The 27,921-nt window shown below is 50.5% G+C and overlaps 2 protein-coding genes across 11 annotated transcripts in view; one reads left to right on the top strand and one right to left on the bottom strand.

Annotated features, from left to right (window-relative positions):
* Positions 1–20,501, bottom strand: part of ZFHX2 (zinc finger homeobox 2) — a 33,341-nt gene extending 12,840 nt beyond the window's left edge. The window contains exons 1-3 of one of the 6 annotated variants that reach the window (XM_012467195.2): positions 20,091–20,501; positions 1,616–3,702; positions 898–1,415 (exon numbers count right to left, since the gene is read on the bottom strand). In XM_012467195.2, coding sequence (XP_012322618.2) covers positions 898–1,415; positions 1,616–3,653 — 2,556 coding nt within the window. In that variant the 5' untranslated portion in view covers positions 3,654–3,702; positions 20,091–20,501. Of the gene's footprint in view, positions 1–897; positions 1,416–1,615; positions 3,703–6,664; positions 6,941–19,700; positions 19,796–20,090 lie in introns of those variants that run through there. The other 5 variants (XM_012467204.2, XM_064374741.1, XM_012467201.2 and 2 more) reach the window with 5 other exon arrangements.
* Positions 1–27,921, top strand: part of THTPA (thiamine triphosphatase) — a 48,923-nt gene that overhangs the window by 19,938 nt on the left and 1,064 nt on the right. For 4 of the 5 annotated variants that reach the window (XM_064374745.1, XM_064374746.1, XM_012467317.3 and 1 more), the window contains one exon: positions 26,215–26,766. In XM_064374745.1, the coding sequence (XP_064230815.1) occupies positions 26,220–26,766 (547 nt within the window). In that variant the 5' untranslated portion in view covers positions 26,215–26,219. Of the gene's footprint in view, positions 1–25,500; positions 25,805–26,214; positions 26,767–27,921 lie in introns of those variants that run through there. The other variant, XM_012467299.3, reaches the window with a different exon arrangement.

Below are 27,921 nucleotides of genomic sequence, written 5' to 3'. Positions count from 1 at the left end.
TCAGCCTCCTGAGTAGCTGGGATTATAGGCATGTGCATCACACCTGGCTAATTTTTGTTTTTTAGGTAGAGATGGGGTTTCACCATGATTGGCCAGGCTGGTCTTGAACTACTAACTTTTTTTTTTTTTTTTTTTGAGATGGAGTTTTGCTCTTGTTACCCAGGCTGGAGTGCAATGGCGCAATCTCGGCTCACTGCAACCTCTGCCTCCTGGATTCAGGCAATGCTCCTGCCTCAGCTTCCTGAGTAGCTGGGATTACAGGCATGTGCCACTATGCCCAGCTAATTTTTTGTATTTTTAGTAGAGACGGGGTTTCACCATGTTGACCAGGATGGTCTCGATCTCTTGACCTCGTGATCAACCTGCCTCGGCCTCCCAAAGTGCTGGGACTACAGGTGTGAGCCACCACACCCAGCTTCAGGGCAATTCTTTGCCTCCCCCAGGAGAGACTGACTAGCAGCAGCCCCCTCCCAACCCCTCACTTCCTCCTCCCGAAACTCCCTCTTTTCCTCCTGTGGCCACCTGAGTATTTATTACTGCTTGAGTATTCTTCCCAACCTTTTCTCTTTCTCCTACTACACCTGGACTCCCTCCCAGCATGCGAATGGAGTCTGGTTCCATCCTCTTGAACCTCTGGTGACATGACAGACTGAGCTGACACAACCCCTCCCTCCAGGGCCAAACACCAGAAGAGCTAAATAAAGTCTGTTTCACTTGTCAGAGTCTACTATCCTTTAGTTTCTTTCTCCATGTCTGTCACTTTGTTACCCCGGTGCATACTTTCCTTTTTCTCCATTTGTAACTCTGGGTTTTTCTATCACTCTCTCATTCTGCATCTCTTCCCTCCATCCCCATTACCTTCTCCTCTTCCAGTGGCCCTTCCTGACCCAGCCTCACCTTATAGATTTGGCTGTTTTCTTCGTGGGCTGCACCCCTGGCATGCAGCTGCATCTTCTCCTTGCTGTTGGACTCAAAGTCACAGATGTTGCAGCGCAGGTGTAGCAGGGAGATGGACCCATAAGGAGCCCCGTCTCCCAGGGGCAGTGGGGAAGGGGTGCCTATGGCCCCACCCCCTTCCCGCAGGTGGGCTGCCAGCTGGTACTTCTGAGCATGTTTGTCAGTCTTGAGGTGGAGTTGGAAGTTGGCCTTGAGCTGGGTGCCATAGCAGCAAAGCTTGCAGCGGTGGGTGTCACCAGCCACCTCTTTCCATTCCGCTTCCGGGAGGCTCCGGCCTATGCTGCAGTGGTAGAGCAGCAGCTCCAGGCTGTCTGTGCTGAAGGCCTGGCACACTAGGCAGCGGAACACCTTCAGGGACGGGCTATCATCTGGGGGTGGTGAGGTGGGCAGGCTGTCAGATGAGGAACCCAGGAGCTGACTTGGAGGCAGGTGGGCGTCAGGGGATAGGCTTCCAGGGGCTGGAGGACAGAAACAGATTAGTGGCCCAAGAAAGAAATGGGGCAGGGTCGGTTCACTATGTGGGGAGGTGGGTTAATGAGGGGACAGTGCTCAGAGGGACTTATGATTACCTAAGTGGGGAGTTGCTTCTTGGGAGAAAGCAAGGAATAGGGTTTTGGCCCTAGGGAGGAGAGAAGAGGGAAGTAGTTCAGAAGCTTACCAGGTGTGGGGAACTTGCGGGCAGGTGCTCCAAGGTGATGGAAACCATTGAGAAGCAGCTGGGCTTCCAGGGGCTTGTCTGGCCTCAGCCCTGGGCCAGGCAAGGGAGTCTGAGGCTGCCCTAGGGCCTGGGGCCCAAAGTACTGGAAGAGTTCAGGGGGATTAGTGGGGGCAGCCCCTGATGGGGGAGGAGGGCCTGGCCCCACCAGTCCAGGTGGCAGGCCCAGCGGCAGCCCCTGGTGCAGCATTAGGACATTCTGCATGTGCTTCTCAGAGGTCATATGGATGCGCAGGTTGCGGGAGATGTTTGTCTCGTAGCTGCACACCTTGCACTGCCAGGATGATTTGGTCTTAGGCTCTTTGTCTCCCGCAGAGGGTGGGAGTGATGCCTCTGGGGGACTTCCTTGCCCACCAGGGCCGGCTTGGAAGCCCTGCAGGTTGGCCAGGTGCTTGTCAGACTGCATATGGATGCTGAGGTTGCCTTTGGTGGTGGTGGAGTAGTTGCAGACGTCGCAGCGGTAGGGTTTGTAGCCACAGTTGTAGCTCTCTCCACGGGCGAGGCGGGGGTGGGCGCCCCCAGCACTGCAGTAGCTGCAGTGACTATTGCTCTCAGGGTGCTTCTCTCGCATGTGCACATCCAGGGTCTGCTGGTACTTGTAGTGCCAGTTGCACTTGGGACACTTGAGTGTCTTGCAGGAGTTGCGCGAGTGGAGCAGGGACATGTGGCTGGACAGGCTGAGGCCCTGGAAGGCTGCAGGGGCCGGGGTGTAGTCATCAGCCAGGCGATAGGGCTGGGGTGGGTCACTGGGGTCTTCAGGGGAGCCCACTGGGGCAGGGAGAGTGCCCCCCTCCTTGGAGGTGGGTGAGCTTTGGTTGAGTGGGGGGCAGAGCCCTCCATCCTCTTCTTGCCCCTTGGGGAACCAATCTGGCCCTGCCTCGCCTGCTGCTGTTGGCGATTCTTTGGCTTGGGTTTGGCTGGGGTCCCAGGTGGCTGTGGGTGGAGAGGGTGGGCTGAGGGCCATGACTTCTTCATCCAAGAGGACAAGGGCCTGGACGTCTGCCTCAGTGGGGCCATCCTCTGTCTTGGCCACATTCGCCTCCATGTTCACTGTGCTGCTGTTGTCAAGGGGTATGTCAGAAGAGGGGCGAGCAGGGAGTTTTGGTTCCAGAAAGCTTATGAGGGCCTTGCAGCCTTCATCCCCCTCCTGGAGCACAGCTGGGCTACCTGACAGGCCCTGATGTTGGGCAGGGGTTAGCTTCACCCCATGAGACTGTGTGTGACCCATAAAGGCCTGGGGCTTGCTGAAACCCAGGCGGCACAAAAGGCAGAGCCAGAAGACTGCCACGTGGTTGTCCCCGCTGTTCCCCACGGGGCCATCTTTGGGATCTCCGGCTGGGTCTGGAGCCAGCTGGTAGCTCCAGAAAGCTCCATGCCTTCCCTCACAGGCAGCCGGAGATGGTGCTGAGGTATCATGGGACAGAATTTGGTCAGAAGAGCTAAAGCCTTGGATTGGGTCAAAGCCATGTTGGATGTGAAGGGCAGTGAGGTGTGAGGGGGGTGGGTCGGCAAGGAAGGGCAGGCTGGGCTCTTCCTTGATGCCCACCTCACCCCAGGGGAAGCCCTTTGGTAACAGGAGTTCACTGCCACCTGGCAGGGACAGCTTGGCCACTAGGTAGGCCTCACCTCCAGCTGTGAAGAATAAGTGGTTGCTCAGATCCACGGGAGGGAACCCTTCTTCCTCCTCCTGCTCCTTGTCCTTTTCCATCTCCAGGTCATTTGGTGAGAAGTGACCACAGCCAGGCTCTTCTTGGGGCTTCCCAATCTCCTTTGGTGGGACAAGGCCACAGCCCAACTCCAGAGGCTGTCCCCCTGGCTCTGAGGACCTCATGTTCTTAGAGGTGGAGGGGGCAGCAGGAGGATCTTTGGTGATAGGATCAGAGGAGGTGCTGGAGGAGGAGGTGTCCGGAGGCGGGGACGAGGCATTGTGCCCAGGGGAGGGGGTAATGCCAGTGGTAGAGGCTGAGTTAAGGGTGGCCATGGTCGACGGAGGAGTGCTGAGGGCTCATGTCAGCGTGACAGCCGGTACCCTGCAGGGAGACACAAAGAGAGCAGTGCTATGAGGCCGCAGGGACCCCAGCCGGGCAGCTGGATCTCTGGATATTCCTGCCCCATCCTCTTCCCTGAACACCAGACTTAACCACTTTGCTAACCTGAAATTTCACTTAGTGTCTGACAGGCTTCAAAACGTAGTATGTCCAACATCAGAACTCTTTATTTTTTGAGATGGAGTTTCGCTCTTGTTGCCCAGACTGGAGTGCAGTGGCTCGATCTCGGCTCACTGCAACCTCTGCCTCCTGGGTTCAAGCGATTCTCCTGCCTCAGCCCCTGAGTAGCTGGGATTACAGGCATGCGCCACCACGCCTGGCTAATTTTGTTATTTTTTAATAGAGACAGAGTTTCTCCATGTTGGTCAGGCTGGTCTCAAACTCCTGACCTCAGGTAATCCACCTGACTTGGCCTCCCAAAGTGCTGGGATCACAGGCGTGAGCCACCGTGCCTGGCCTAGAACTCTATTTGTCCCCTGAACCTGCTCCTCGCCATCTTTCCTATCTCAAAAGTTGGTACCAACATTCATCCAGTTGCTTAGGCTAAAAACTCAAAGTTTTCTCTTGCCCTCACCCACTGGACATATCCAGTTCAACAGCGACCTCTAAAACATGTCAATGCCTCCATTTATCTCCTTCACTAACATCATCCTGGGGCCTACTGAAACCCAGGCAGCATAGAAGGCAGCCCCTTATCATCTCTTTCCTGAACTAATGCAACAGACACCACATTGGCCTCTCATTTCCACTGCTGCCTCCTACAATGTATTTTCTCTCCATCCAGCAGCCAGAATGATGGGGGCTTTAGTTATTGCTCTATCTTTAGCACGGAAAACAATGCCTGCCACAGTCAATTAGTGTCTTTTGAATAGCAGAATTCTAGGAAAGACCCTTGGATTTTCCATACCCTGACGAGGTAAATTCCCTAAGTCTTGCCAGAGATAGGGTACAACTGATTTCCCCTGGCATACAGGCACCATGCTTCTCTCCAGTGCCTTCCAGATCCATCTCTGGTCACAGCACGTGGAACAGATGGGAGCTTCTCTGGTCAGTTAAAAGATAACAGCTAGTCTGTTGCCTCCTCCTTCCAAAAGAGATAACAAATAATAAGTAATAGTAATAATATTACTAATAGCTATGAAGGTGCATATACCATGGTCCTGGCACTATGTTAAATGCTTTATATTAATCATCTCATTTAATCTCACAGCAACCTTATTTTACAGATGGGGCAGCCAAGAAACAGACAGGTTAGGTAAGCTACTGAGGATCACACAGCTCCAGGATGGTGAAACTAGAAATGACTGAGGAGGCACTAAGTAAACCCCACAGCTTTGGTCCAGACTCCACCCAGCTAGACCGTCCCTCAGACACAATACAGTCAAAATGAGACTCCAAAGGACTAGAAATGAGGATTCCAGGCCGGGCGTGGTGGCTCTCACCGGTAATCCCAGCACTTTGGGAGGCCGAGGCAGGCAGATCACCTGAGGTCAGGAGTTTGAGACCAGCCTAGCCGACATGGTGAAACCCCATCTCCACTAAAAATACAAAAAAATTAGTCGGGCGTGCTGGCGCACCTATAATCCTAGCTACTTGGGAGGCTGAGGCAGAAGAACTGCTTGACGCAGGGAGGTGGCGGTGGCAGTGAGCTGGGACTGCGCCATTACACTCCAGCCTGGGCAACAAGAATGCAACACACACACACACACACACACACACACACACACACACACACACACAGAATGAATAAAATGAGGATTGCTGGGCTGCCCCTAGCTGACAGAAGTGCCAAGTCTCCCATCCTTTTTCTTTTTTTAAATCAGGAACCTCCCCCTGAAACTCACCAATACCCATACCTCGCCATCCTAAACTTCCCCCAAGGTCCCAGTTGGCCCATCTACATCCTCTCTAGCTCTCATATTAGCAGATCTCTAGTGATTAAACTGGTAGTGCTTCAGGTAAGGGGTGAGTGGCATGGCCTCTCTTTTCCTGGGCTACCTCCAACCCTCACCTCCAGATTTTTTTTATTTGGAATGGGTCCTTGGTCTGGCCCCACCCAGCATGAAGGCCCCATTCCTGCTTCCCTCCTCCTGGGGGTGTCTAGCCAGGCAGGAAGTCAGAGCCATTAAGGAACACTGAGTGGGGTGGGATTACCATGCTAATTAAAATGCAAATCAGCACCTGGGAAAGGGGTGGAAGGGATGGGGAGGTGGGGGAGTTGGAGAACCAAAAGGGAAGTGAAGGAATTGGACTGAGGGGAGCCAATTTCTAGATAACCAGAAAGCAGAAGCCCTGAAGTTGAGTGACAAAGGTATTCCTCCTGCAGAATCTGTGGTGGGGGAGAGGGGTAACGGTGCTGGTTTGTGAGGGTCTGCCATTCTATTGTCACCCACAGGGTGGGCCACAATGCCCTTCCACCTCCCCACCTGGGGGGAATAACCGACTCTGGGCTAGGGGACCCTGTCGTAGGCCCTGCCGCCAAGGGCTGAACACAGGTGGGTGCTCTCTCCCAGCCGGCCTAAGCGCTAGAGTTCACCCTGTCTGCAGCTACCAGCTCTTTCCTGGCTCCTGACTCACAACGCTAGATCACAGCTCAGAGTAGGGCTAGGCAGACCTAAGACCCAAATCCTGTAGTAACTCCCAGATCCTCTCTCAAAGCATCTATTTCCAAACCTGGGAAAAGACACAGCTGATTAATAGCTAGAAACCAAAGGAGCTTAGCTTTTGGCTAGCTTGTAGGTGAGATTCCGATCCGGCCGAGGGTAGGTTGACAGCTATTTAAAATTGCAAATATCTTCCCCATCTCCCAACCTAACCCTCCTCCTCTTCAGGAAAGAATTTCAATTGCAAATTTATCTCTGCCTCAGTGCATCCTCACCCCACCCCAATTCCCCTCCCCTTTTCTTCTCGGAGCTTCTCCCGTCACCCACTATTTATTACAAACCTTTAGCTGCAGCAATTATTTTTTCACTTTTTTTCCCCTCATTGCATTTTCACTCCTCCATCTTTCCTTCCTTCCCTCTCTGAATCTCCAGGTCCCTTTCTTTGCCCTTCCTACCTTGAACTGGAGACAGCGCAGAAATGGACAGGCCTAAGAGTCATCCCACTCCTGCCACCCCCAGGCCAAGATTCTTGCTCATCCTCACCCATCGCCATTTTTCCCTTTAGTTCCCGCTTTCCTAAGGGCATCCACTATCCCTGGGGACACATCTCACATGTGGGTAAGGGACAAGGCGACCCCTGAAAGTCCCTGACATTCGTGCCTTGAAGGAGGCAAGAGGAAAAAGGAGGAAGAAGGTGGATCTGGTGTAGGGTGGAGTTTGGGACAGTCCAGGAACGACCTGGGTAGAGTCAAAGGCTGGGGGGCCTCTGAGAAGGAGAGGGGTTAGGGGAGACAGAGCAGGCTGTGGCAGCGGTGTGATTAGAGAGGAGATTGATGGGAAGGGGCGCCACAGACGGCAGAGAGAGTCAATAAAACGAGAGGATCACATTAGAGGCGACAGAGAGAGCTTTAAATTACAAGGCTGCTGCCACTGAGGGGGAGGGGAGGAGGGAGGCCTGGAGCCAAGGGAGGGTGGAGAGTTCTGAGGGTGTAGTCATCCCCTGAGATGAATCTTGCAGCTCCAAAATGGCCCTTAGTCTCCAGAGCTCCCTGCTGCCCCTTCATTCCACCTTCCTCCCCTAATGCACTGTTTCCTCACAAGGCTGAGGAGGGGAGGAAGGTGATGACGGAGATAAAGGTGTGGAGAAATAGAAGACATTTTTTCCTTTTGGTATTGCCCTCTTCCTCTGTCCAGACCCAAGTCTCTGTTTACTCCTCAGGATGAGAAAGGGAGGATGGAAGTGCTACTTTCAAGACTCAGCCTGGGAGTTAATGCCCTACAAACAAAAACATACACAGTCATAATTACTGAGCTGCAAATATTCTTCCATGGGAGGTGGGAAGATACACACTAGGACCCAGAAAGCTACCGAGAGAGAAATGTGACGAGACAGAGATAAGAGGCTCAGATGTAAAGTTGCAGAAACAGGTGGAAAGCAGAAAAGGCAGGCTCTGACTAAGCCAGACAGGGGAAACACAGTGAGACTTAAGAACCAGAGAATTACAAGAGCGAAAGGGCATGGGCAAAAGGAAGAACCACAAAACTGAAGTGTGAGAAAGGAGAGAATCTGCTCCTCACTGAAGAGGAGCCAGGTCGTGGATTCAGGCTGGCGGGCAGAACTGGCAAAGCTGACAAAGTGTGCTTCCTCTGATCCCCCAGCAAGACCAGGACTCCTATTGGTACAGCCCCCTCCCACTTCTGGCTGATGAAGAGAAGAAAAGACACACTACTGCTCCCTAGTGGTTACAGAGGGACTATCACCAAGGAGAGGGCAGGACTAATGGGGCCTGACTGGCTTTTTCCTCCCTAACACCCCACCAAAAAAAAAAAACAAAAACACCTGTCCTCTCTCTTTTCTCCAAATCCAACTCCATGGCAAAGGCTTTACAAGCAAAGTCTATCAGGGCCTTCCAAACAGTTCTGAGTTTTTTATTTTTGGGGACAGGGTCTTGCTCAGTCTCCCAGGCTGGAGTGCAGTGTCACCATCTTGTCTCACTGCAGCCTCTGTCTCCCAGGCTTAGGTGATCCTCACACCTCAGCCTCCCTCCCAGTAGCTGGGACTATAGGCATGTGCCACCATGCCCAGGTAACGTTTGTAAAGACGGGGTTTCACCATGTTGCCCAGGCTGGTCTCAGACTACTGGGCTAAAGCAATCTGCCCGCCTTGGCCTCCCAAACTGCTGGGATTACAGGCATGAACCACCAAGTCTGGCCTTCCAAACAGTTTTGCCTTTCACTTTTCTAATTGTTTAATCTACCCATTTTCCCTTACTCAGAGCCACTTTTAGGAACTTTTTCTTATTTATTCTTCTTAAATTATTGCCTAAGGCATTGCACTCTTCCATATTCTCCCTGTCCTCACCTTTCTCCCCTTTTTGTCTCAACCTGTTGATTACAAGAGGAGGTGACCATGGAGAGAAGAGGAACAGGAAGGATGAGATATGTGTACCCCTAGTAAGGGAGATTGTTTGATATAAACAGCAAATAAACTATAACTAGATGAGCTTTATTTTTAAGGGCCATGGAAGAACATGGGCTTTGGATCCATGCAGAGAGAGCCAGGTTCAATCCTTGCTCCACCACGCACTAGCTGTGCAACTTTGGGAAGTTACTTATGGAGCCTTAGTCTCCTTATCTGGGAAAATGGGAATAATGATATTTTCCTGACTCGGTTGTGAAGACTAGAATAGGTAATACGTAAAGTGCATTTACTGGGTGTTCAATGAGGGTAGTTCTTTCCCTCTCTCTTGGCTCTTTCCCATCATAGAGCACAGTGTTTGCACAGAGGCTGACAACTTTCCTTCTGTTCACCCCCCCTTTTTTTTTTTAAGACAGAGTCTTACTCTGTCACCCAGGCTGGTGTGCAACGGCACGATCTCCACTCACTGCAACTTCTGCCTCCCGAGTTCAAGCGATTCTCCTGCTTCAGTCTCCTAAGTAGCTGGTATTACAGGTGCCCACCACCACGCCCAACTACTTTTAGTATTTTAAGGAGAGATGGGGTTTCGCCATGTTGGCCAGGCTGGTCTCAAACTCCTGACCTGAGGTGATCCACCCACCTCAACCTCCCAAAGGGCTGGGATTACTGGCCTGAGCCACCACACCCGGCCTCTGTTCACCCCTTTCTTGACCAAGACTCATCCTCTAATCTCTACCCTTTTCAACTGAAGGCAAAATCTTAGGTGGACAGGATTTAAATCTAATCTGCTCAGCCATGGAGTTCACTTCTTACTTAGCCCTCTTGATTGTTGGCCTAGAGATACCCATTATTCCAGAGCAAAGAGTAGAAGTTTTGCCCAGGCTCACACTTGCACAGAAGCAGCTAATACTTGGATCAAAACTATTCTGGCCTTTCCCTGAATGTCTTCTTTTTTCCAAAGATCCTTTCCAAGTCATCCCTGCATTTAAAACTATCATTTTCTCTATCTCTACATCTTAACTTCTATATTTAAAAAGAAAAACAAACAGTACTTCGATTCTTCCCTTTTAATTCTACCTATCTCTGCTAGACCTTTCCTCTTCTATAAATATTTAAGGAGTGCTCACTTTGTGCAAGATAAGTTTTGTCCAAAAGAGAGAGAAAGAACCAGTATGGCAGAGAATGAGACAAGCAGGAAAAGGAATGTTGTAGAGGGCAAAGAAAGATTGCTAAGGCAGAGAAGAGGAGGGAGGAAGAAAGGAAAGAGAGAGGGAGAGGTCAGGAAGTGAGGAAGATGAAGCTAGGTCTTGATTTGCATATATTAAATCTTTTCCAGGCCTCCCAGCTCTGGCACCAGATTGGGATAGTGGCCTGTCCCCAGTGAGAGGGAGGTAGCAAGGAGGCTGTGTCTTATATTTTTGTAAGATGCTTAAGGTGGGCATGAGGAAATTGGGTGAGGTGTGAGGAGAAAAGGGCAGGCTCAGGGAGAAAATAGGGGTTGTAGGGAGCAGACAGGACAAGGGAAGCGGCAGACTGAAACCACACACGTTCACACTTGCACGGATTTGCTGAGGTGTGCTGCAGAGTGTCTGCTACTGGTGGGGGCAGTGTCTCCCTTGAGGACTTGGAAAGTGTTAGATGTGTTAGGACAGCAGTGTGGAGCCGCTGTGCTACACATATCTGTGTGATTTTATAGTACACTGGAGAGACTCACATCCTGCTGGATGTGGTTCTCATGTTCTACACACCACAGGCTTAGACAACCACAAGCCAGCTTGGATCCCTTCTTCTATATGAGCACTCGGTGAAGAAGAGACAGGGAGTTGTGCCCTTAAACTCAGAATCAGGATCCTTTCTGCTCCTGGCATGGGAGACTGCTGAAGAATCTGGTCTTCCAGAACTTGGAAAGAAACCATCCTAAGTGACCGTGTATGTAAATAAGTCTTTCTGGTTATTTTATTTTGGGAACCTGTGTGACGTAATGACTACACTTAAATGCTATTACAAACAACTAATTGTAATAATAGTTAATAGCTAACATCTTTAAATGTTTGCCATGGCCAGGCACTATGCTAGGCCCTTGGCAAGTATCACATCACCTAATCCTCCACTACAATCTGATGCAATAGATGCAGCTATGTATTCATTCCTAGTTTACAAACATGGAGATGGACTTAGATGGGTTAAGTAATTTTTAAGATCTCCCGCTTAAAAAGAACTAGAGTTGAGATTGGAACTCAGGTACCCTGAAGTCAGTGCCTCTGCTCTTGGGTTAATTTGTAAGCTTCTGAACTCTGGCCGGTATGCATTTTGAATGAGGCCTTCTAAGTCTGATTGTTACTCTGTGTGTCACCTTGAGCATATGTGCTATCATGCTCCTCTTTGAGCTTGAAGGTGCTAGATGGCTGTCTTCCATTTGGTTTGTTCTTAGTATAAGATGGGCCAGAACAGGACCACTGCTTTGTGCGACTCTAGGGCGTGTCATTCACACTGCAGTCTATGCACAGGCACTGGCCATGCCCTGTGTGAAGGAAGGGAAGGAGGGGAAGGGATGGGAGGGGAGGGATCGATAATGGCAGGTAGTGTTATTTGAATGATATACATACCCATTTGTGACAATATCTCCTAAAGTTTAAGGTGTACACATGTGTATGCATACTAGCATATGAACTTCATCAAACAAGCAGTCTGGTGTTATTTAAAAACAACCATTAGGGCCAGGTGCAGTAGCTTATGCCTGTAATCCCAGCACTTTGGGAGGCTAAAGTGGTGGATCACTTGAGGTCAGGAGTTTGAGACCAGCCTGGCCAACATGGTGAAACCCTGTCTCTACTAAAAATACAAAAATTAGCCAGCCATATTATTATGCCTATATATAGCACATGCCTATAAGCCCAGCTCCTCAGAAGGCTGAAGGAGGAGAATTGCTTGAACCCAGAAGGCTGAGGTTGCAATGAGCCGAGATCGCACCACTGCACTCCAGCCTGAGCCACAGAGTAAATAAATAAAATAAAAACAACCTTTAGGGGTTGAGTAGGCATGGTGGCTCATGCCTGTAATCCCAGCACTTTGGGAGTCGAGGCAGGTGGATAATGTAGGCCCAGGAGTTTGAGACCAGCCTGGCCAATATGGTGAAACCCCCATCTCTACTAAAAATAGAAAAATTAGCCAGGTGTGGTGGTGTTTGCCGGTAGTCACAGCTACTCAAAAAGCTGAGGCAGGAATATCACTTAAAAACCTGGGAGGCAGAGGTTGCAGTGAGCTGAGATCACACTACTGCACTCCAGCCGGGACAACAGAGCGAGACCCTGTCTCAAAAAAACAAGAAAAACTCAATAGCCTTTAGAATCAGAAAGACCTGGTATCAGATTCTATTTCTGTACCTTAATATGTAAATAACCTCAGGTAAGTTGTTTAAAGTCTCAATTCAGTCCCTTCCTATAGAGAATGGGGGAGACCGGGCACGCGCCTATAATCCCAGCACTTTGGAAGGCCAAGGCAGGCAGATCATTTGAGGTCAGGAGTTTGAGATCAGCCTGGCCAACATGGTGAAACCCTGTCTCTACTAAAATTACAGTAAAATAAGCTGGGCATTGTGGCGCACGCCTGTAATCCCAGCTACTCAGGAGGCTGAGGCAGAAGAATCTCTTGAACCTGGGAGGCAGAGGTTGCAGTGAGCTGAGATCTTGCCACTGCACTCCAGCCTGGGAGACAGAGTGAGACCCTGTCTTAAAATAAAAAAAAAAGGGGGCCGGGCGTGGTGGCTCAAGCCTGTAATCCCAGCACTTTGGGAGGCTAAGGCGGGTGGATCATGAGGTCAAGAGATCGAGACCATCCTGGTCAACATGGTGAAACACCGTCTCTACTAAAAATACAAAAAATTAGCTGGGCATGGTGGTGCATGCTTGTAATCCCAGCTACTCAGGAGGCTGAGGCAGGAGAATTGCCTGAAACCAGGAGGCGGAGGTTGCGGTGAGCCGAGATCGTGGCACTGCACTCCAGCCTGGGTAACAAGAGTGAAACTCTGTCTCAAAAAAAAAAAAAAAGAAAAAAAGGGAAGGGGGAATAGTACCTCATGGAGTCGTGTCCACTGAGAGGATCATCACTGAGATTGGCACTCTGGATGTAATCAATAAATGGAAATGATAATTATTCATCCATGTGCCTTATTTCTTGTGTTGGGGGTATGTGTATGTTTGTTGTTTTTTGATTGTATGTGGGGAAGCTGGTAACCTGGCTGTAGCCTTGTCCCAGTACTTCTTTGGGGTTGGTGAAGGTGCTCGTTCTCCCTAGCTGGATTTTCCCAGGCCCTCCGTGTACACTTGTGTAGGCCCTGTGCTTCCCGTTCAGTAGCAGGGTGTCCTGTTCAGTGTGTTGCCTTGAGCCTGTCTGTGGTTGGCCCGGCTGGCTGGCGCGGGCGTGTTTAGGGTGGTGGTAATTACTGGGATGGCCCAGCCCTAATGAGTGTGATCTCGTTACACTCTGGCTGCCTCTAATGGAGCTAACCTCATTTCACAGCCATTAGAGATGGAGATGAGGCCCCGCCCACTGGCCCTGCCAGCTGCAGCTTTCGCAGCCCTGGCCACGTTCTTTCCCTCTGGCTCGCTATTTCTCCATTCCATTTCTCTGTCTCCCTCCTTTTTTTCTGCTCTTCCTTCCAGGTTTCCCTTTCCTGTCCCCCATTGTTCTTTTCCCTGGCCGTTTTTACGCACCCCTCTCCTCTTTCATTCTCTTTTCCTGTCTCCCTTCCCGCTCCTCTCTTCAATTCCTGGGTTCCTCTTCTCTTCACTTAGAACGCTCCCTTTTTTCTCCCCTAGTCGATTTGTCCTCTACATTGCCATTTCTCCATCCTCTTTTCCCTCCACCTCCCCCGCCCTTCACGGCTCCTGTCTCTCCCCTCCCCCACATTGCCCTGTCTGGCCAAAGGACAAATCTCAAGGGGAAACCAGCAAAGACAAACAAGGAGCAGTGACTTCATTATCGTCATTAATTTGCCACTTCAGTTCCTCCCATAAGGGTCAAAGCCAGCACGGCTTGAACTCAGGACTGACACGTAGGCTGAGACCACGGCCTGGCTTTTCAGCTTTATTTACTTCTCACACAACCACTCGTCCTCCTTCTTTAGCTGTCTTCATTTTCCTGTGGGGGGTCAGTCTCCCTGTTTTCTCTCCAATTTCTTAGTCCTGGCCATCTCCAAGTCATGGGTTTTTCACCTTTGACTCCTATCTCTGTCATACTCTCCCCCAACTTCTCCCTGCCTAAATCTTTCCTGAACCTCTTTCTTATCTTTCCCTGGCCTTCTCTCTTCCTAACCTCAAGCGCACTTCTTTCCCTAAAGCAGCAGTATTTCTCTGTAGGTTTGTGGAAACCACATAGCCTGAAGAAGCTGGAAATCAGAAGAAAGGCATCTGTGGCCTAAGCAGACCAGTAATACAGAACACAGAGATGGTGGGGAGAAAGGCAGACAACTGTGATGGAGGCAAGAGACCTGCAAGTAAAGGGGAGCAGCAAAATCTAGACCCATGCTCATGGCCCAGGAAAAAAGAAGACAGGCTTGAGACGAGGTGAAGGAAAGGGGATCACAAAACAAGGAATGGGGGCCGGGCGCGGTGGCTCACGCCTGTAATCCCAACACTTTGGGAGGCCGAGGCAGGGGGATCACGAGGTCAAGAGATCGAGACCATTCTGGTCAACATGGTGAAACCCCCGTCTCTACTAAAAATACAAAATATTAGCTGGGCACGGTGGCGCATGCTTGTAATCCCAGCTACTCAGGAGGCTGAGGCAGGTGAATTGCCTGAACCCAGGAGGCGGAGGTTGCGGTGAGCCAAGATCGTGCCATTGCACTCCAGCCTGGGTAACGAGCAAAACTCCATCTCAAAAAAAAAAAAAAAAAAAAAAAAAAAACAAGGAATGAAGTCTGAGGATGGAAATGGCGTTTGCCCCATTAAGTCCTTGGGGAAACACAATCTAACACTCCTGGCCCACCCTCTGCCCTCCTTCAATGAGAAGCCAAACGACTGGTAATTGACTCTTGACCTCTAGCCCAAGCCCAGTCCCAAAGGGAGAGGTCCAGGGTAGTTAGCAATGACTGGAGGAGGCACTAGGGAAATGTGCATACATGAAGTTAAATTCCTGCCCACACCCACTTGCACCATATCAACATGCTTCACAAGACCAGACCTTCCATGCATAAACCTTCTCTGCAGAGAGGTCTTGCACACCCCAGGACATTCACGTCTTTCTGATTGCACAGGACCCTAGGCATGCGACATTCCAGTGGTTGGCCCTGCTGGGAATTCCAAGGCCTGAACTTTAGCTTTGATGTAATCTCATGTTCCTGCCAAATACAGAAAGAGGGCTCCTATTCTCTCATTAGACTTTTGAGGGTAAAAATTGCTGAGGGGTGCTGAGCTGTCTCAGGAGGAATTGGAAAAAGAGATCTTCCTCCAGGTGTATGCAGCCACCATGCCAGTGGTACAGCTTGGTGACAGGACTGTGAGTGGACATCAGCCCTGTCACCCCTTAACAACTGAATGTGGGGGCCCTGGTCTCTGGACTAGTTCCTACCTGAGGAAGCCACTAAGAGCCCATGGGATTACCCTAGAGGGCTGGAAGTTACTTTTAAATCTTTCACCCCTGCCTTGCCAGCCTGGGGAGGAAGAATGGGCAGGAAGTTCCCTGGGACTTTCCCCAGAGAGGCAAGGGGCTCTGGGAACGTGAGTGGTGGGATGACCGAGCTTAGTGTGAGGAGCTCAAGAAGAAAGATGGAAAAATCAATGAAATGAGTTTCTAACGGTGAGGTAAAGGACCGCCGTGTCGACAGCCTGTCGCCTGCTGCAAAATATGAGCTGCCCAACTCCGTGGCGGCGGCTGACAGTGTAATAGCCACCACTGTCCTTCCTTCAGGCCCCCTGCCTGCCAGCCCCTTCTCCAGCTGCCCTGGCCTTTCTTCTTATAGCCAGATTGTCCTCCAGTGCTCCCAGCTCTCTCCCATCTTCTTTCCTACATTTCTCAACCCATTCAGGGTCTTTTTGGCCCTTTGTCAACCTCATGATTTTTGACTGGGTGCATCTTTCTCCTTTATAGCTTCTGTGTATTTAAACCTCTTTCTGCAGATTTCGCTCTGAGAGTTGTGGTGAGCTATACATCTCTTGCCTCCCCCTCTTCTAGATATGTCAGGAGTCTTTCAACAATGGACCGTCAGGCGTCAAGGCCATCCCTCAGAGGGTTCTTTACTTCAAGATCTGGGCAGCAGTAACTTCTGCCTCCTCTGGCCTTTTGGCCCACATGACCAATGCTGACTTCCTTGTATTAATAATTACCTGGATGGGGATAGGTGTTTAGAATGGGTCTGGTATTGATTTATGAACCCTTTATTTGTGGCTATTGTGTGTGTGTGTATGTATGTATATATATATATATGGGTATGACCAACTCAATTGTAGTTTCATGATTGGGAATGGGGTGGGGATGCTACTTTTAATTCAAATGTGCCAACTCTCTTTGGAAGCAACTCTCAACCTTTTCTGGAAACTGCCTCCTTTCTCTTCCCTCCTCCACATCTTCCTCTTGGGCTCCTAGGGCTGTTCATTCATATTTTTCTCCAATTATCTCTACAAAGACTGCACATCAGCCCTGAGAGTTCCCCTGGCTGCCTCCAAGTGTGACCCTAACCTAGTCTCTCCTCTGCCTCAGATCTCACTGTCACTGGTTAACTACCCTCTAGCCATTCCCTCCAGTTTCTGCTTTCCCAATTTGCTTGTTAATGTAGACTTCAGTGGGGGTATTGGGTGAAAGTTAGGTGGTAACTCTTTCCCCGAGCCTCTCCCTACTAATTCAACATCTGATCATTAGATATTTATTGAGCCTTTTCTGTGTGACACTGTGCTAGGTGTGGAAAACAATCAGAAACTAGACAGATGTAGCCACTTCTCAGATGCCCATGTGACCAACCCTGAGTGTCTCACCAGACAGCTTAGTCTCTCAGACTAGGGGACTCTGTCCCATTTTCCCCCTTCTTGTGTAGCCAGATTCTACTGTGCCCTCTGGCATTTCACAAGCCTTCCCTTTTCTCAATCCCTAAATGAGTTTACACTCTCACACAGCCCTGACCCCTTCTCTCTGCATTCCAGCTTTAGTCTTCATTCCTAAACCCAAAGCCATTACATTTTCAACAACTCTCCTCCCTGCTCACAAAGCCCTTCTTTCACAATCTGTAGCTGCCATTTCTAGTCCTCCTCTGCCATCTCTGCCTGCCTTTTGATCCAACCATCCCAACCTCAATGCCCTGTCTTAGGTTCCTTCCTCTTGCTCCTGTCAGGCTCTGGCAAACCTCAGGCACTCACAAACAAGTTATTTGTGACAACTGTTGTTCTGAGCTGAGAACAGCTCCAGGGAGGCAACGTCAAGCTACCAGAGTCAGAAATCCTACAAATTTGACCCAGGCCCTGGCCCCATAAGTGATACAGCACCCCAGCAAAGCAGCAAGTTGTTCCTGTATGGGTCTCAAGGTAACACCAGCTGCCTCTGACATCATGGAGGGAGGAACCCTGTCAGGTTGCTAAGGCAATACTAGCAATTTATGATATCAGAGGCTTGAGGTCTTTGGTTTTCAGGGGCTGGAAAGATTCAAGTTCCTCTCAGCTGAAGTATATGGGAATTCTACTTTTTCATCTCTTTGCTTGTGTTCTGGCTTGGGAATGAAATACAAAGGCTTTGGTAGGGTAGTGAGTGATTAGGCCAATGAAATGAATGCTCGTGAGGTTTTCTCTCCTTCTCTTCCAGATATTTCTGCTTTCTCTCCCTCTCTTGGGCATTTCTCTCTTCTGGGGCTTCGCCCAGTGGTATTTCTGCTATTTCTGCTATGCTTTTTTTCCACCCCCCCCAACCGCCCCACCCCCTGCAGTGCTCTCACTCTCTTTGCATCAGTCACACTGTGTCCTCCTCACACCAGAGGCATTTGTTTCCTTTGATACCTCATCCTCTCCTCTTTTCCCCCTACCAAGCTCTGCGCAGCTCTGATCTGCCTCAGCACTCCTTCATTTGCCATCCATTTACCTCCTTTGTACCATACTCTTTTTCCACCTCATCTTGTTCGGCAGTTCCTCCCTTCCCCCACTTTACCATTGTATTAATTTCATAGTGCTTTTTCTGTTGACCTCCTCTTTAAGAATATTCTATTATTTCTCTTCCTTTTACCTTCTGTATTGCTACCAACACATTTTGTTTCATTCTTCCAATTTCTTACTGATCACCCCTTGGTTCCTCCCCTGCCCCCGAGTCTGCACAGATTTTCCTCCCTCACATCATACATTTCTTTACCCCATGTGTTTATTGCACTGACCACCCCTTCCTTTCTGTAATTCAGTTCACCTCTGAAATCATCTATCTTCTGCCCATTTCTCCCTCCTCCTTTTACCTTTCCAAGACCCTGAGATTTGGGAAAACAACGATGGACTAAAACTCTCTAGATCCTTTATCCACCTTTACTGTTCTTCAGACTGAAATGAACCTGGCTCCTCACATACCATAGCTTTTATGACACTAATAAACACTGCCTCATAAAAAAATGGTGCTATGATAATAGCAGGGGCCTAGGAAGAAGATGAACTAAAAAGTGAAGAAAAAGCAACTGATATCTAGAATGAACTGAAGGATGAGGGGCAGCTAGGTAGGGAGGAGCTTAGAGTCCTAGGGAATGTCCCCTTACAAAATCAAAGTTGACAGTTAACTGACATAATGGCACTGATTGATGAAGGGGTTATATGCCCCTGGAAGCCCATTAAATTTATTTCTTGGCCTGTTAATGTGCCTTCACAAACTGTACCCTGCACCTCTCCCAGCCCCTTGCTTGCTGGTACCTTCTGCTGCTGGGGTTAAAATGCTGGGTAAGAGGGAAAGGGATAAAACAAACTTAGAGTGATCAAGTAGAAAAGGTAGGAAGAGGGCAGATTATGGGAACAAAGGTGGAAACTCTTAAGAGATGATGGGAGACAGATGGAAAAAAGGGATGAAGCAAAATGGGGAAATAAAAAATATACAATGATAAAGTGGGGGAAGGGAGTAAAATTAAGTCAGCAGGGAGAAGGTTTGTGGTGGGAAGTTCCTGGAAAGGCATATGACACACGAGACCAGAAGGTGAGGTTCTGATGAGGGAGTCAGGCACATGGCAAAGGGGATAGTCAACAATGCTAGGAAGTTCCAAAGCTTCCCTCGTGAAGGTGGAAGAGGAAGCTGTCCTGACCATGCTGAAGGCACTAGAGGCTTTGGGGGAGATACATTTGCTCCATCATCCCACTCCTCCAGGCCCTGACTGTGACCACCACAAACATGACAGATAAGCAATTCCAAAGTAACCTGAAAAGGCCAGAGATATTCAAACAGATTCTGAAGGAGCGGGCATGGAGTCCTAGACCGACAGAACAGGCAGCCAAGGCGTGACACATAGTGACAGGGACACGGAGAGGATCATTCGGATGGGAAGGGTCACAAGCGGAGACAGTGACATACAGACCCAGAGATGGATGGGGTGGAAGAGATGAGATGAATAACAGCAAAATCAAAAGTCAGGGACACATGGACAGAGATCAGCGGGGCTACAGGCGCAGCGAGAAGCTTGGTCCTGTGCTTGATAATGATAGGGCTACTCAGAGGGGCAGCCAAGAGCAGATGGGGGTGGTGGAGGTGGGCGAGCAGGACAGACACGCTTCACCTTGAATGGGGTTGTGGCCTCCCCCCACCTACTCAACCCTTTCAAAAAAAAAAAGGAAAGAAAAGCCCAACTTCAGCCAAAAACCAAAGAAGACTGAGGGTATCCACGACCCCTCCCACTCCACGCCCCAGCGCGCTAGCCCATCCACCAGCCCGCCGGCCGCGGTTCTCCCTTCACGCAGCCGGCGGGGGGCCGCCGAGACCCAGGCCCCTCCAGGCTGACAGCTGCGAGCCCTCACACTCACCAGGCCTCCCCTTCCCTCCGGGACCCCCGCTCCCTGCACAGCTCGGCGCGGTCCGTCTAGGCTTTCGATACCCTCTGTCTGTCCGGCGGGCCTCTGCCTTTCCCTTTCCCGTTTCTCCCTCCACCCCCGCATCTCTCGCTTCCCCCATCCCCGCGCACGCCTTCTTCCTCCCACACCCCTGTCTGCTTTCTCCCAGGGCTCTCGGTCTGTCGGTCCGTCCGTCCTTGTCCCCTCCCCCAGCCCCTTCCCGTCCCTCTCCGTCCCCTCCAGCAGCAGTCTCCAAGCGCCTCCTCTCCCGTCTTGAGCTTCCAAAGAGCAAGGAAGGGAAGAAGAGAGAGAGGGAGAGGAGAAAAAAACCAACCCAGCAGCATCGGAAATCGATGCACTTACACCTCAGCTGGAAGCAGGGACGGGAGTCGAACCGCGGCCGCCAAGCAGCGCGAGGCGGGGAGGGGAGGGGGCGGCTCTTGGAAGGGACTTCTCCGATGTGTTGATTCCTCTTTTTTTCCCCTCCTCCTCCCTCCCTCCAGCGCTCGCTCCGGGGCGTCGGGGACGGAGATGGAAAAAATAAATAAATAAATTCACGGAGGTGAGGGAAGTGAAGGAAAATAATCAATGCTATTTGGCTGCGGCTGAAGTGTTTCCCCAGCTTCGTGAGGGGGTTTCCATTGATTCACCCTGGGCACTCGCTCGCTCCCTGCCTCCTCCTCCTCCTCCTCCTCGCCCTCCTCCTCCTCCTCCTCGCCCTCACTCCTCCGCCTCATTCACTGGCTGGAGTCGTGGCGTCCCACACAATGGAATAATCAATACCCAGGCGCCCGGGGCGGCCCCACTGAGCAGGTGCAGCGGCCCGCCCGCCGCGGCGGATGCCGGGAGTTGTAGTCTGTTTGCGCCCGCCCGCCTCGCGGGACCCAGGGCCGGGGCAGGCCGGCCAGCCCACCAGGCCGCCTCTACTCTGGCTCCAGTTTCAAGCCGGTGCCTGCAAAGAGAGCAGACATCTTTAAAGTCTTTCCCGTCCCCTCTCATTTTCATCCGGTGGCCTGCAGAAACCATACATGTGTTTTGTTTTGTTTTAAATCAGCTTTAGAACAAGCTCTGAGCCGCCCAAGGCTTCCTTTTTTACACTCCCTTCTTCTTGCCTTATTATTCCCCCTCCCTCCCTATTGGGTACTAGAACCTTCTCTACCACAGCAATTACTCCTTAGTCTCTGATAGCTTCTGCCTCCTCCACGCGGTTACACAGTCCCCTGAACTGGATAGGGGGAGGGGAGGTTCTGGCTCCTTCTCCTCATCTTCAGTTTATCAGCTCATTAAGTGCTCTTGTCTTTATTATTTATTTTTATTATTTTATTATTTTTTTTATTTTTTGAGACGGAGTTTGGTTCTTGTTACCCAGGCTGGAGTGCAATGGTGCGATCTTGGCTCACCGCAACCTCTGCCTCCTGGGTTCAGGCAATTCTCTTGCCTCAGCCTCCTGAGTAGCTGGGATTACAGGCACGTGTCACCATGCCCAGCTAATTTTTTGTATTTTTAGTAGAGACGAGGTTTCACCATGTTGACCAGGATGGTCTCGATCTCTTGACCCCGTGATCCACCCGCTTCGGCCTCCCAAAGTGCTGGGATTACAGGCTTGAGCCACTGCGCCCGGCCTTATTTATTAATTTATTTTGAGACTGAGTCACTCCCGCCCAGGCTGGAGTGTAGTGGCTCGATCCCTGTTCATGCAACCTCTGCCTCCCAGGTTCAAGTGATTCTCTTGACTCAGCCTCCCAAGTAGCTGGGATTACAGCCTCCCAGGTTCAAGTGATTCTCCTGACTCAGCCTACCAAGTAGCTGGGATTACAGCCTCCCAGGTTCAAGTGATTCTCCTGACTCAGCCTACCAAGTAGCTGGGATTACAGCCTCCCAGGTTCAAGTGATTCTCCTGACTCAGCCTCCCAAATAGCTGGGATTACAGCCTCCCAGGTTCAAGTGATTCTCCTGACTCAGCCTCCCAAATAGCTGGGATTACAGTCTCCCAGGTTCAAGTGATTCTCCTGACTCAGCCTCCCAAGTAGCTGGGATTACAGCCTCCCAGGTTCAAGTGATTCTCCTGCCTCAGCCTCCCAAGTAGCTGGGATTACAGGTGCCCACCATCACGCCCTGCTAATTTTATATTTTTAGTAGCGATGGTGTTTCACCATCTTAGCCAGGCTGGTCTCAAACTCCTGATCTCAGGTGATTCACCCACCTCAGCCGCCCAAAATGCTGGGATTACAGGCGTGAGCCACCATGCCCGGCCGCTCCTGTATTCTAATAACAATAATTTCTAATATTTCTTGAATGCACAGGGACAGATCCAAGCACTTTTACATATATTGTTTACTCCTCTCAATCCCATGAGGTAAATACATTTATTAGTCCCATTTTACAGTTGAGGAAACTAAGGCACAAACAAGTGAATTAACTGGCCCAAGGTCCAATGGCCAATAAGTAAGTGACAGCACCAGGACTCAAAAACCTCCATGGTCTGGCTCCAGGGCCCACACTAGCTGCTATAGCCTACTGGTCTTAACAACAACAAAACCCTGAAGTTCACATGAAAAATAAAGAGAGGCCAAGTGCGGTGGCTCACATCTGTAATCCCAGCACTTTGGGAGACTGAAGTAGGTGGATCACGAGGTCAGGAGTTCGAGAGCAGCCTGGCCAATATAGTGAAACCCCATTTCTACTAAAAATACAAAAATTAGCAGGGTGTGGTGGCAGGCACCTGTAATCCCAGCTACTTGGGAGACTGAGGGAGGAGAATTGCTTGAATCCAGGAGGCAGATGTTGCAGTGAGCTGAGATCACACCACTGCACTCTAGCCTCGGTGACAGAGCAAGACTCTGTCGCAAAAAAAAAAAAAAAAAAGGAGAGAAAGAAATGAACATTTGGAGTTTATACTATGTGACAGTTTATTTCTGAATCCTCACAGATAACTGAGGCAGGGCACATTTTCTCAATGAAAAAGCAGAGGCTGGCTGGGCACTATGGCTCACACATGTAATCCCAGCACTTTGGGAGGCCGAGGCAGGCAGATCACCTGTGGTTGAGAGTTCAAAACCAGTCTGACTAATATGAAGAAACCCTGTCTCTACTAAAAATACAAAATTAACTGGGTGCGGTGGCACATGCCTATAATCCCAGCTACTTGGGAGGCTGAGCCAGGGGCATCACTTGAACCTGGGAGGCAGAGGTTGTGGTGAGCTGAGATCGTGCCATTGCACTCCAGCCTGGGCAACAAGAGCAAAACTCCATCTAAAAAAATCAGCCCAGTGTAGGGGTGTGCCTGTGGTCCCAGCTAATTGGGAGGCTGACACGGGAGAATCGCTTGAACCTGGGGGGCAGAGGTTGCAGTGAGCTGAGACCAAGCCATTGCACTCTAGCCTGAGAGACAGAGTGAAACTCCGTCTAAAAAAAAAAAAAAAAAAAAAAAAGGGAAAAGCAGCAGAGGCTTAGGGAGGTGAAATAGCTCACCAAAGGCCACACATCTAGAAAGCGAAGCTGAGAGTCAACCCCTGGTCTGGCTCCAAAAACTGGTCTTTCCATTCAAATAAACTGCTGCCTTTACCCCACTGTATTGGACCTTCTAACACAGGAAAAATTGGGTCTCCATCCCAGGTTAACAAAACTGGAAAGCAAAAAATGGATGAAAAGCAGGCCATAGGAGCTGGGGTTGCTTCCCTCCCTAACCAATGATGCTTAACACGGAGTGGGGCCAGGGGTCCACCTAAGCTATCCCAAGTTCAAGATGCCATGTGTTTATTTATTTATATACAGGATTTTGCTCTGTTGCTAAGACTAGAGTGCAGGCAGTAGCAGGATCATAGCTCACTGGGCTCAAGCTATCCTCCTGACTCAACCTCCTGAGCAGCTGGGATCACACCTGGCTAATTAAAAAAAATTTTTTTTTGTGGTCGGACACAGTGGCTAACGCCTGTAATCCTAGCACTTTGGGAGGCCGAGGCGGGTGGATCACCTGAGGTCAGGAGTTCAAGACCAGCCTGGCCATCACAGTGAAACCCCATCTTTTAAATAAATAAATAAATAAGTTTTTTTTGTAGAAACACGGTGTTGCTATGTTGCCAAGGCTGGTCTCAAACTCCTGGCCTCAAGTGATCCTCCTGCCTTGGCCTCCAAAGTGCTAGGATTACAGGTGTGAGCCAATGCACCTGGTCAAAACGCCATGTCTTTATTTTATTTATTTAGAGACAGAGTTTCTTGTTGCCCAGGCTGGAGTGCAATGGTGCAATCTTGCCTCACCACAACCTCCGCCTCCCGGGTTCAAGCTGTTCTCCTGCCTCAGCCTCCTGAGTAGCTGGGAATACAGGCATGCGCCACCACACCTGGCTAATTTTGTATTTTTAGTAGAGATGGGATTTCTCCATGTTAGTCAGGCTGGTCTCAAACTCTTAACCTCAGGTGATCCACCCGCCTTAACCTCCCAAAGTGCTGGGATTACAGGCATTAGCCACCATGCCTGGCCAATGCCATGTCTTTAAACCAGTGTCCTTCTCCCCATAATACCTCCCACGGGTCATGTGTTTCCAGAAACATACTGGTGAGAGGGCAAGTGTTGAGAATATGGCACTTTTCACCCATCATAGGAAGGAGTTCAGGAGTTAAGAGCCACTGTTCCTCAGAGAGCTTCCTCACATGGAAGGTCAGACGTATAGACAGAGTCTCCAGATAACCAGAACTATGGTTAAGTCCTCAGAGAGAGTAAGAAGGAATTAATATTTTGTCTCCCAAAGCATTCAAAGGGCTAACCCCATGTCTTCCTGTATTTTGTTTTTTTGGGGACAGATCGAGTCTCGTTCTGTTGCCCAGGCTGGAGTGCAGTGTCGCCATCTCAGCTCACTGCAACCTCTGCCTCCCGGGTTCAAGCAATTCTCATGCCTCAGCCTCCCGAGTAGCTGGGAACACAGTGCGCCACCACGCCAGGCTCGTTTTTGCGTTTTTACTAGAGACGGGATTTCTCCATATTGGCAAGGCTGATCTCGAACTCCTGGCCTCAGATGATTCGCCCGCCTTGACCTCCCAAAGTGCTGGGATTTCAGGCATGAGCCACTGCACCGGCCTTTCTGTATTTTAAATGAACATGAGTAATTCTACACCCGACAAAAACTGTTTAGGGATCGCTGAAAACTCTGACAAACTCCTCGGTCTAGCACTCAAGGCCTTTTCCTCAACTGGATTTCTAGCCTGGTCTTTTACTTACTGCCCAGGTGCTCTCCAGTTTCTGGGCCTTTGCTTAGGCTATTCCTGTCTCCATCTAGGTCTCCGGCTGTTGAAATCCCATCACATCTTTAGTCCCGGGCAAAATATCACTTTATTCTCTGAGAGAAAGTTTCTCACCCACCCTTACCCTAACGGTTCATGCCAGGAGGTATTAGATCCCCTCTACTACTCCAGAGTAGCTAAATTAAACTTAATTATGCGCTACCGCCACCCTTCCCCCCAACTTCGCCACTGGCCTGCACTTAGCTGGCTGCTATAGTAGATACCTGCCGGACAGTGTGCGTGGCTTGTATTCCAGGGCCATCTGCCTGCGTTGGGGGTCCAGCGGGGAGGCGTTGGAGACGGAAATGGGGCTTGAGCTCCTTGCACCCTACTCTCCCCGCGGCCCTGTTAGGTATAGTGCCACAAGCACCAATTGCAGCTTTCCTGTCACCATAGCGACGGGCGGGGCGGGAGGGCAAAGTCTCCCTTTGGAACTACATCTCCCATCATGCACCCACGCCCCAGGGTGCCTGGGTCAGCCTCAGGCCTGAGACCTGTTCCAACCCCCCGTAGCCCTGCGGGGCCGACAATGAGGAGCAGAGCTTAAGGAGGCGGCCTCGCTCCCCTGCCCACCGCGGGGGTCGTGGCCTCCCATAACATAGCGGATCTCTCGAGCCCTGGCCTGCCCTCGGCACCGCCACAACGGGCCTAATATGGCCGCTGGTGCTGGGACCGGCCGGGCGCGCGGAGAGTCCGGCAGAGGTCCGCGATCAGGAACTGCTCCCGGCATTCCTCGCGGGTGTATGGCGTGGGCTCCCTTCCCCCTTTCCGGGTCCCGCGAGGAGATCTCGGGCTTTGAGGTGAGACCTGAGGTTCCGCTGGCCGGTACTGTAGCAGGAAAGGGCAGGTCATCCCGGGTCGTGAGCCACTGGCCTTCTTGGGTGGCAAGGTGTAGAGAAGGGGGCGTTGAAAAGACATCAGCCACCCGTCCTGCTTTCTAGGGGGACCTTTGGATTGAGGACATCATCGTCAGTGGAAGGAATTTTACTGGAGACCTGTCACTGTCAGAGACTTAAAATATCACCAATGGGGCGTTAATGTCACCGAGGCTGAGAGAAAAGGGCAGTAGCCCTAGAGACTACTGCGACACAGTGTGTGCCTCATAAATTCTTCCAGGGAGGGCGTCTGTGCTGAGTTGTCCCCCCAGGGGCTGAGCACCAGGCTTTGCATCCTCGGGAGCTCAGCAAACGTTTGTTTCAACCAATTGCAGGTAGCATGGCCCAGGGCTTGATTGAGGTGGAGCTAAAGTTCCTTCCAGGGCCTGGCACAGAGGAGCGGCTGCAGGAGTTGGGGGGCACCCTGGAGCACCGGGTCACCTTCCGAGACACCTACTATGACACCTCTGAGCTGAGCCTCATGCGGGCCGACCACTGGCTGCGACAACGAGAGGATAGTGGATGGGAGCTCAAATGTCCTGGAGCAGCAGGTGTCTTAGGACCCCACACTGAGTATAAGGAAGTCACGGCGGAACCTGCAATTGTGGCCCAGCTCTGTAAGGTGCTGGGGGCTGAGGACCTGTGGGCTGGAGGTGTGGCTGCTGTGCTGGGACCACTGGGGCTGCAGGAAGTAGCTAGTTTTGTGACTAAGCGGAGTGCTTGGAAGCTGGTGCTCTTGGGAGCTGATGAAGAGGAGCCACAGCTCAGGGTGGACTTGGATACAGCCGACTTTGGCTACGCTGTGGGTGAGGTAGAGGCCCTGGTGCATGAGGAGGCGGAAGTACCAGCTGCCCTAGAGAAGATCCACAGGCTCAGCAGCATGCTTGGTGAGGGAAACAGGCCCTTTTGTACTTTTCCTGCTTCCCACTTTCCTCTTTTGGAAGCACCCACTGGACTATGTAGTGGGGGAGGGCCTCTGGATTAAAAAATTTTTTTTAAAGAGAGATGATGTTTTTCCATGTTGCCCAGGCTGGTCTGGAACCCCTGGACTCAAGCAATTTGACCTGCCTCAGCCTTCCAAAGTGCTGGGATTACAGGTGTGAGCCTCTGTGCCTGGCCTGGAGTAATTTTGTAATGGGAATTATTTTAGCAGTTTTCTAAGTTTGCTTACAGTTCTGTGAAATCTCTTTAACAGTACCTAATTTGGATTTAGTCCTTCTATGTGTCAAATCCCAGTCTATCTGTCTCGTTTAGGTCTTATACCTATAGCCAGCTCTCCTTCACTTTCATTTCTCAGTTCCCTGCTTTGATTCTTCCTTCCCCCAATCTTTTTTTTCCCCAGTTGCCACTCCTCCAAAACAAGAAAAATAAGCCTTTTTACAAAAGCTGTACTCTCTGAAGCTCAAATCAGGACCTTTAGATGATGAGACTGACACACCCACTGCACCAAGAGTCCAACTGATCTGTTGTCCTTTTGTTTTTACAATTAGCTAGATCCTCTTTTAATTTGTCCTTCTGGCTTTTCGTAAAGGACAATAACATTATATTTGAGACAGTGGGGTAGGGTTTGGCAGATTTGTTCCCAAGCATAATTCCCTTGTCGATAGTTCATCCATACTACTGTGGACTTGTGCATCCCATGGGGCCTGCTAACAGCCCTGCAGTGCTGTTTGAGCCTCCTCGGCAAACACACTGAGTTCCTTGCTATGTGCCCAGCACGCTGCCAGGCACTAACAACAGATACTGGTAGTAGGCAGTTGCATTCTCACCTCACTACATAGAAGTGAGAATTCTATGTGAATCCCACCCCATGGCTATAGCTTCCCTCTTCTTCTTTCTGTAGCCCTGGTTTCTATGTGTACGTCTCTGCATGTGTTTCATTGCCAAGCTAATGAGCTTTGGCCTGCCTAGATGGGCTTTAATCTTGATTAGGGCACGGGGTTATAGCTGAAATGAGCTGGCATTGAGACATCCTTTGTCTTCATGGCACCTGAGTTCCTCTTCGCCATTTCTCCTTGCTAGAGGAGAGGCTCGGGTGTGGC

This window comes from Aotus nancymaae, unplaced genomic scaffold (assembly GCF_030222135.1).
Source record: "Aotus nancymaae isolate 86718 unplaced genomic scaffold, 86718_ANA_hifiasm-v0.15.2.pri h1tg000011l, whole genome shotgun sequence".
NCBI lineage: Eukaryota > Metazoa > Chordata > Mammalia > Primates > Aotidae > Aotus > Aotus nancymaae.
This window is presented reverse-complemented; position numbering and strand designations above follow the sequence as displayed.